The sequence below is a fragment of the Podarcis bocagei genome, assembly GCF_964188305.1.
Source record: "Podarcis bocagei genome assembly, chromosome: 1".
In the NCBI taxonomy this organism is placed as follows: domain Eukaryota; kingdom Metazoa; phylum Chordata; class Lepidosauria; order Squamata; family Lacertidae; genus Podarcis; species Podarcis bocagei.
Genome location: NC_138125.1, coordinates 44,363,385 through 44,373,063, shown reverse-complemented (window position 1 = coordinate 44,373,063; position 9,679 = coordinate 44,363,385). Strand labels below are relative to the sequence as shown.

Below are 9,679 nucleotides of genomic sequence, written 5' to 3'. Positions count from 1 at the left end.
GCTATGTCTGACTCAGGGCAGTTCCTTTCCCCACACCTGTCTTTCACAGTGGGCAATTTGTAGAAACTTCAGAGATGCTGGACTCAGTGCAGCCTGGGAGTCACACCTTCGCACCTATAAGCCTGGTCCCCAAGCCCAGATGTCTGGAAGCTGTTTGTTGTTACTTCTGACTTGAATGATGAATATTACCATTATTTTATCACCTTCTGTTTAAAGCTGCAATCCTATCCACACTTATAAGTAGGTCTTATTGAATTTGGTTTAAGTGTGCATAGGAACTGGCCGAATTTGCCTTATATTATAACACGGAGGGTGTTGATCACGAACATGGCAGTTCTGAATGGGTTTTTACCATAGTCTGACTCTGAATATTGTTGCCTGGTGGGTTTAGTTTAAAGAGAACAGTTTGATATTACTTTCACAAAGGCTGGTGTTCCAACAACAGCCAAGTCCCATAAACACAGTCCAAGCTATGATTTATAATACTGTCTAGATAGGATCTTTAATATCCGCAAAGGCCTAACTTCAAACTCCCGCTGTCTTGAGCCTCTGTTATTCCTTCCTTGATAACAAACGGATAGTGAATAATGATTTGAAGGCTTGCAGCAACGTAGTTTCCTTTTTCCACTCACCCTTAGGGATTTGTCAGATGAAATCTATTCCATTTGCTTTCAACCCAAAGCTCTTACGTCAGCAATGCAACACGACAAGCCAAGAGCAGATTTCTAACAGTATTATATAGCTGGAACACTCACAGACTTCAGGGACTGCATTATGTCCTGATCTGATATTATCTGTATGATGCAAAGCCAAATATTGTTTACTGGAAAAAATGGAAGTTTGGTGACTTGCAGGTGTAATCAACTTGCCTCATGGGATTTCTATACATTGTTTATAACAAAGTCTTGCATCACCAAACTTTGTGACTTCTAATAAGGCATGTTCTGGCATGAGCCCCACCTCTCAATTTACCCATGGGCATTGGCAAACCCACTTTGTCAGTGACCTTCCCATATTGCACACAACATCCTCATATGTTTCCTCCCAACCCAGCTGGTAACGGACCGTCCCAAGTTGTGAGGGGAAGATCTGCAAGGAGCTTTCATTGACTTTAAATTGAATGTGAATTGAATTATCTTGCACAATTAGGGACCCCGCGTTATCAGTGTTCCTGATTATAGTAGAGCATATGTGGGCATCCCTGCTGCCTTCCACATTTGGAACGTAGGAAGCTGCCTTATACAGAAGCAGGTCATGGTTCCATCAGCCTTTGGTCGATAAAGCATTCTATGGCTTTTTAAATGTTTTTGTGGGAGGGGTTTATTGGTTTGTTTTTGTCTTAAGTATTTTGTGTTCTCATTTTGTATTTTTATGTTGTGAACTGCCCTGTAATCTTCAGGTGAAGGGCAGTATACAAATTTAATAAATAAAAAATAAAAATAATGCAGATGGGGTGATCTGATAACCATTATAAGCAACCAGGACCTGATAGCCACTATGCTGTATTAAGACTAGGAGAAAGACCTGACAAAAATGTTGGGCTTGGCCTGGAATTCTTTGGCCTAGGGCAGTGATGGGCAAACTTGGCCCTCCAGCTGTTTTGGGACTACAACTCCCATCATACCTAGCTAACAGGACCAGTGGTCGGGGTGATGGGAATTGTAGTCCCAAAACAGCTGGAGGGCCAAGTTTGGCCATCACTGGCCTAGGGTGAACCCTAGATGTCCAATTAATAAAATGACATTTTCAGGCTTGCACTGAATGGATAACTTTAAAATATGTGGTTATTTTGAGGCTGTTGTAAGTCCCCAGGGGGAAAGTGTGCTGCCACAGAAGCTATAAGATTAGATATGTGTGATTGAAATTTCCCAATGTGCAGATAGTCCTATTCATTTATTAAATCTGTATCATAACCTCCAGGATGTATGGGGTTTTAGACGGGTAGTACCTCTGGTGGGGGACATGCTTCTTCTGGGGTAGTCTGTCCACTTTTGGTCCCCACCCTGCACTCAGCTGTCATCTGTAGCTACTAGAAGCTGTCAGCATGCAACAGCAGCCATACCCCAGGAACAGCTATGGCTTTGACTGGCCAGCTAAACCAGGTGAGGGTAGCCGATCGGTCTCAAACTCTTGGGGAGTTAGGGACTTTGCTTGTGTGAGAAGAAAGACACATTGAACCGATGAGACCAATAGTAGGTCCAACAGCCAAGAAGGCGGTTTCTACACGTCCTGTAAAGGGAAGTGAGAGACAGATCCGGCTCATCAACCCAGGAAGGTAGCCCATCTAGGAGACAGAAAACACTTATCCTAAACTTCCATCTGTCAGTCTTCCGCTAAAGAGTTGAGAGCTGCATAGGCAGAGAGAACTCCCTGCCGCTTCACTCCCAAAAAACTATACCCATATGGTCCAGCATCTTGTTTCCCACAAATTTTCGCTGTTTTTTGTGTTGAATATATGCTATATGGTAATTTATGGACCTAATAGGTATCTAAAGCCATTTGCCACTGTTGCTGTATGTAGGTTTTTTTATTTGTTTTTTTATCTTATATTTTGGAAATGTACATCCAGTTTTTTCCCTTTTTTGGGGGGGGGGCCAAGAGAGTGGGGTCCTAAGCTATAGCTTGTTTAGCTTACACGTAAATCCGGCACTGCTCCCAGCCATTGATGCTCCCAAACCAATCCGAAGCCCTTTCAGATTCTTGCACCCTTCGAAATCAGGGCATCTCCCAATGCGGCAAGTTAGGGAGAGAACAGCCTCTGTTGTACACACCACTAGCAGACGTCTAGGCAGACGCCCGGCCGCTCCTTATTCCACCCGCCCCCCGCCCCGGTCTGGTGTTTTCCCCACCCGTGTTTCCTTATATTGCTCAGGCATCGGCAAACTCGGCCCTCCAGCTGTTTTGGGACTACAACTTCCATCATCCCTAGCTAACAGGACCAGTGGTCAGGGATGATGGGAATTGCAGTCTCCACTGTGGGAGGCAGTAATTCTCCTGGAAACACTTGCGCTCCGCTCCTGCTTGTAGGCTTCTCACGGGCGCCTGGTTGGCCACCGTGAGAACGGGACGCCTGCTTTGCCCGGCCGCTGGTCTGATCCGGCACGGCTTCTCTCTACGTTCTAGAGGCGTGACCTCCTTTCTCTCCGTCAATTCTCCGCGCCAACTTTTCACCGTCGGAGGGATGAGCCGTACCCCAACGTCATTTCTATGCGCCGGCGAGAGGACTGGCCTGCGGCGGGGTAAGGGGGGAACGCGGGGAACGAGGAGGGCGGCGGACGGTGGCCGCACGAGGACATATCCAGCGAGAAGCGCAGCGGTAATTTAAATAGCTGGAGAAGAAGCGCTTTGAAGTTTTCACTCGGCCTCCTCAAGCGGCTCGCGCGCAGCAACCGTCGCCTTGCGGCTTTCCTAACTCTTTGGGCGCGCGCGCGGCCTCCTTTTCGAGTAGGGAAAGGGGCGCTTGCCTGTTGAAGCATCAGTTCCCGGGCACATAGAACTACACACAGGCAGAGGGAGTGGGGGAGACTGAAAGAGGGACGGTGTCAGTCCCATACGTGCCTACTCTGGAGTAAACCCCACTGAGTTCAGTTGGCCTTACTCCCATGTAAGTAAGTGCAGGATTGCACCCTCCATCTCAATGCAGCCCAAGAGATCCGCTGTGGCGCAACGCAATTCTCTGCGGTGCCACAAATCTCTCTTTCTCTCTCTCTCAAAGCGTTTTGCTGCAAACAGACCAGTAATGTGGCTCTTCGGAATTTAGAACTCGGCCTTCTCTGCGCATGCGCCTGGAGCGGCGGGAGATGCTGGGGCAACGCTCCTCCTGTCGCCCATGGGTGGGGGTCGGGGTGCGGGTGGGGAAGGGGCGTGTGCCTCAGTTCTGCGGCTCACCACTTCCCGCTATCTCTGAGCACACCCAGTGGGTGGTGACCCCTACATGCTCCTTCTTTCAGTAACGTTTGTGGTTTAAGAACCTCAGTGTCATCGCGGGGTCAGAGGCTTGGCCCAATTATCAAATCGCCTGAGCTGGGTAGACAAGAGTTTAAAACCTGTTTGGTGGTTTTGGACCCCCAAGGCTCAGCATTTCTTATCTCGAAACACATCATGTAGATGGTGCTGACAAACCGTATTAAGGGGAAACTGGTATATTTACATGTAAGTGGGTTTAGATTTCTGTGTATTTGTGTATGTATGTATGTGAGAGAGACAGCTAAATTGGGAAAGAGTGACCTGGGAAGAAGATTATGTGGCTTCAGTTCTTTGAAATTGCTACTAATGCGGACTGTGTCCTGCTTTGAAATGGGAGTGTTTTTGGCAAGGTTGCTAGGTTATCACTTGTGTCCTCCCTGTTACCTGTTGAGCTCCTGGATTGAACTGTATCCGGGTATTATCTGAGTCAAATGTGTATAGCTTCAACTACAGAACTTTATCATGTGGAATGAAATCTCACTGAATGACCTTTGGTATTTGATTATATTTCAGTGTAAAATTCTGTTTCTCCTAAGCATTAATTTGCCATTGAGGTCACCAAATCAGGATTTCCCTCCTATATAGATAGAACATCAGAGTATTTATTTTTACATATTCTGAGAAGTAGGTTGCTGTCTATCTCTTGTATCGAAGAACTGACGGTTATGTTGCTGCACCCTCTTTGTTTTTGTTTTATTTAAAAAATGCTTAGCTTGTAAATATTTTAGACTTATTTTATTTTGAAATATTGTTAAGCACATAACACTTACAATGTGTTATAATACAGCACTTTCTCCTTCATGTTGTGTCTATTTCATAAATACAAATTATGGCCTGCTTGAATTGTTTCAGATGCATCATGTCCAAAATGGTGGTCTTCCGTGTGGGACTTGGTGTGGTCCTGGGAGCAGCTGCAGGAATAGGTCTCTTCTACTACTTCTACAAACAAAAGCGAAAAAAGCCCCAGCAAAGATCCAAATCACCAAACGTACAGAGTCAACATAATGCTCTGGACCCTAAAGAACACACACAAATTCTACAGCCTTATAATCAGGGTACAAAGATGGTTTCCATTTTTTAAATTATCTTTTGTACTTTTATTTTTTCTAAGACTAGAGTTACTCAAACTGGTAAGAGGTTGTGAGGTTAATTTATCACGATTAAACTTGGAATTCACATGCCTAGTATTACTCTTATTTGCTTAATTTCAGTGAAAGTATGCTCTGAGATGAATGGGTAGATTAGTTGAGAATTCTGTTTGTATCTGATAAGTTATAATTACTTTAAAAATAAAGACACAACTCTTCTGAACTTGCCAAATGGGAATATATTAAAAGATTCAATTTTTCTGTAAATTAACAAATTACAATTAGATGTTAAGTTGTAACTGCTTAATGTGTACAAGTCTGCATATCCACAAGGCTCTTTCTGCAGACTGGAAAGGCAGTTATATTAGTGTAGGTTATATACCCTTGTACTATTTATCTGCAAAATGTTGATGGCTAGCATGTTTGCATCGCTGTATCAATGATATGTGCAATGCTATGGGAATTGACTGCATTTTTCCCCAGAGCAGGTTTTTATCTCTTTTTCCTGGGAAGTCTCTGGGTTCTCCATTCTGGGAGAAGCTTCCTTCTACCAAGTCAGACTTTTGATCCATCTAGCTTAGTATTGTCCACCTGACTAGCTGTGGCTTTCGCCAGGGTTACTGACAGGGGACATTCTCTTTCAAACCTGGAGATGCCAGGGATTGAACCAGGAGTTTCTCCATGCCTAGTTGTGTTGTAGCTGCTTCATTTTCTTTCTCTAGTTCCACGGATGAGACAAGCACCAGTGGAAGGTGGTGACAGCATCCCATATACAGCTCATCTAACACAAGAAGAACAGGCTGAAGTGCTGAACCGTCTGGACTTTGTGCTCAAAAGCCTTATAGAACTGCGACATGAAGTGGAAGAGTTGCGGAATAGCCTGCAGGGTTTAGCAGGAGAGATCGTTGGAGAAGTCAGGTTAGTATAAAGCTATTTCCTTCAGATTCCAGGTTGCTGAAAATTACATGAACCATGTTTTGGGTGAAATTGTTATTGTGCTTTCCTTTTTTTAAACTGTCACTGCTATTTGTAAAACAGTAATTCTTCCAGAGTAATTTCACTGATATTCAGCAAAAAGCTATGGATATGCTAGAGGCACATGCCCTTACAAGGATATTTAATTTCAACATGTTCCTCTCTTTTTTTCTTCAGCTATCTACAAAGCATCAACCTTTATCACACTAACCAGTATTTAAAATTTGAACCATTTGATTTTGTATCTGTTGTCAAATGTCATTTGTAACAGGTTGTCCGCCCCAAAAATTGATACTGGAGCAGAACACTGGTATAAAGCAGTTTATCAAGTAGTTCAGAATTGAATCCAAAACTAAGAAATGTGTTGATGTTTGTATTGTGGGAAGAGTAACTTCTGTAATAACTCCACTGGAAGGTTTTGGATGAAGCCTTTTGAATGATTCATGTTAATATTGACAGCTGTAGAAAAGAAGCATCAATGAAAGAGCATCTGACCTAGGCTTCAGTCCTATACACACCTTGGGGGAAGTTTCATTGAACTTGATGGGACTTTTTCCTGACACATGCATAGGATTGCACTGCTATGCTTCTTAGTGAATAGCCATTTATTTTTTTCCTGGAAGTTCTTCTTAGTATAGTATAGTTGGCTAGATGATTTCCCCCTAACAGATATCCCAGACTCCGTAGACTTCACAGCCCTATCTAATCTATAAAGTTGAATACACTTTTGTCAGTTTCCCTTCTTAGTTATAATTGGTGATATAGCTAAATTATTGTGTAAACATTTGTATATGTCTGTTATATTTTTATATTCTATGACACAATAGTTGAATAAGGTCTGATTTTGTAGGACTAATCAGAATTATACTGAGCAGAAAAGAATAATTATTTTGGTGGTTTGTGGGTGCATTAGAGAAGGAAAAGGGAAACAAACAATTAATGGGAAACAAACAATTAAACAGCGTAAGTGTCTCTTGTGTTAATATCTCCCCTTGCAGAACCCAACTAGAAGAAAGCCAGAAGGTTATTCGGCGGAGGCGTACTGTATATCCCAGAGAAAGGAGTGATTCCACAGGTTCCAGCTCTATATATTTCACAGCCAGCTCTGGAGCCGCCTACACTACTGATGGTGAAAGTGAGGGAGGGTAAGTGAGTTCAAAGCAAAAATTAGTTTAAAGGGATTAACTTGTGGCAGCAGTTGGTTCTATAAGAGAACTGACTAGCAAAATATCTGTTCTGCGCTTAGTATTAAGCCTCATCAGGGAAAGTTCAAGGAGAAGTAAACTGTTGTTAAATTTCTATGTAATTTTTTCTTTAGAGAGCCTTGCTGTTCGCTTAGGGCAGCCTTCAAGGTGACAAACAATTTGGAAGGACTTGTTTCATGCCTAGTTGTGAAATTTGGCATTTCTGAACTATATGGAAAGAGTTTGGAGCTAGACCTCAGTTCAAAAGCTTTTAAGCAGAGATTGCGTAATGCATCCCTTCAGGTAGACCAGGCATGTCCAAAGTCCATTTCGGGGGCCTAATCCGGCTCTGCTGGTCAGTTTAATCTGGCTCCTGTGGTAGTTTATTTCCTGGGGTAAACAACTTTGGGGTAAAATTGTAAAAAAGCTCAAAAACTTTGGTCGGCCCTCACGCATGTTCACTTCATTAAATCTGGCCCTCTTTGAAAAAAGTTTGGGTAGCCCTGAGATAGACAGATCAACTGTAGCAATTTCTACAATAGCACTACAGGGGAATCACTGCTTCCATGGGGGTTCCATTCTTGGCTGCCAGACATGTAAGTGTGACATGCCCAAGTCCATTCCACTCCACCCCATTCCGCCCCACCCCCTCTGGGTGCCTGTCAGCGACTACACATTTACTGATCTCGCACGAGTGTGGAGGTGCCTGTATTTTATAAGATTTCCCTTACGTTCCTTTTTAACTATCTTGTTAAAAGTATTTTGAAAAAGAGAGAGCTAGAATGACCTTTGCTTTCTAAAAATTATTTATTAATTTAAAAATTATATCCCGCTTTTCATCATCAGAACATAAAACAAACTCTAAAAGAGTACAAAGGCATCTGAAAGTCAATACAAGCAGTTCTTATCTAACTGTGTAGGAGGGATGCCCGTTAAATGAGATTCCACAGCAGTCTTGGAAGGAAGGTTCAGAAATAATGCCATATTTGTCCTTGTGGCTTGAACCGATTTCATGACCTTGCATAGATTTCTAGAATGTGTTGTACTTGGGAAAGAATTTGGGGAGAGATGTGGAGAAGTCTGACCATGAGTCTGTAATTTATCTGCTGAGTGGACAATATAAACAAACAACTATGGAGCTTGTACACTTTCTATCTGCTGTTGTCTTATTAGGGAGATTCAGAATATTAAGTTTGTTTTGTGCTTTTATTATTTAGGTGTTACTATAATTTTCTTCACCGTGTATTTCTATGGCATTTCATTCAAGATTTGTTCCAAGGCAAAAAGTTTTCTGAAGGAGCATGTTGTAAAAAGGAGTTGTGATCTGCTAGGAACAGTTGGCATTTTGAGTTTATGTGATATATAGTTTAGTTGGGTCCAAAATAAAGTTCTACTGATTTTACCTTGTGTAAATTTAAACTTCAGTTTGATAATAGTTGGATGACTAGATACAAATTAACAGATCTAATCATATTGATAAATGAAAACCACAACCATTTCTTTCCCCGTGGCTTGTATTTGATTTGGGATATTAATCCTTTGGTAGTGGCGATTGAGGAGAAATAACTCTTGCTAAGCTAATAAACTGCTGAATGGTCTTAGCCTGAGAGCATTTATTCATCTGCTTTATTTATATCTCACCTTTTCCCTGAGGAACTCCAGTGTGGTACATGGTTCTCTCATCCCCACCCACCCTATTTTTTGTCCTCAAAATGACTCTGTGAGGTTCGTTAGATTGAGAGAGAGTCACCCAGGGATTGCCATCTTTTATTTCTTTATGGACAATATTACTATGCTTCCTCATAACCAAAGTTATGGATGACATACCTAAACATCATTAAAATACAATAAAAGCAATATAAATAAAATCACAATAAAACACATCACATTTCAGAGACTGCAATAAAAGGTGGCGAAAGTAGGCCTTAAAACTTTTAACAAACCAGAGCCTCAAAATCCTTTAAAGCCCTAAAAAGGTCCCCTAAAAGGCATAGGAGAATAAAGTCTTTTCCTGATGCCAAAAGGAATACAAAGTACAAATAGTTGGTGGCAGGTGAGCCGCTGTGGAGAGGGAATTCCACAACTGGAGTACTATCACTGAGGAGGCCCACTCTGTAGCCACAAAACAGAGTACTTAGTGCTGGTGTTCTGAGAAGGGCCGTTGGTGACCTCTTGACTGAGTGGAATTTGAACCTGGGTTGCTAGTCCTAGTCAAACATGCTAACCACTGTACTCTGGACCCATACAATTGCACACGGAGTTTGGTCTTTTGAAAAAGGAGGTAAAACACACACATCCTGCATATACTCCAGAGCTTTTTACTGAGTGACTTTGCACACACATACTTATCTCTAAGTGATTGCAACATCAAGTTACATGATTATGTGAAATAGCAGGTATAAGCAGGGTTTTCATACAGCTTGATACCACTTCAGATACTTCCTGTATTTTAAGTACAGTGGTGCC

General features: G+C 42.3%; 1 protein-coding gene across 5 annotated transcripts in view; it reads left to right on the top strand.

Moving 5' to 3' along the window:
- The first annotated feature begins 3,100 nt into the window (after window positions 1-3,100).
- Window positions 3,101-9,679, top strand: part of RMDN3 (regulator of microtubule dynamics 3) — a 34,353-nt gene continuing 27,774 nt past the window's right edge. The window contains exons 1-4 of one of the 5 annotated variants that reach the window (XM_081209263.1): window positions 3,101-3,239; window positions 4,819-5,021; window positions 5,777-5,972; window positions 7,028-7,174. In XM_081209263.1, coding sequence (XP_081065389.1) covers window positions 3,208-3,239; window positions 4,819-5,021; window positions 5,777-5,972; window positions 7,028-7,174 — 578 coding nt within the window. In that variant the 5' untranslated portion in view covers window positions 3,101-3,207. Of the gene's footprint in view, window positions 3,317-3,362; window positions 3,605-3,880; window positions 4,153-4,818; window positions 5,022-5,776; window positions 5,973-7,027; window positions 7,175-9,679 lie in introns of those variants that run through there. The other 4 variants (XM_081209259.1, XM_081209261.1, XM_081209262.1 and 1 more) reach the window with 4 other exon arrangements.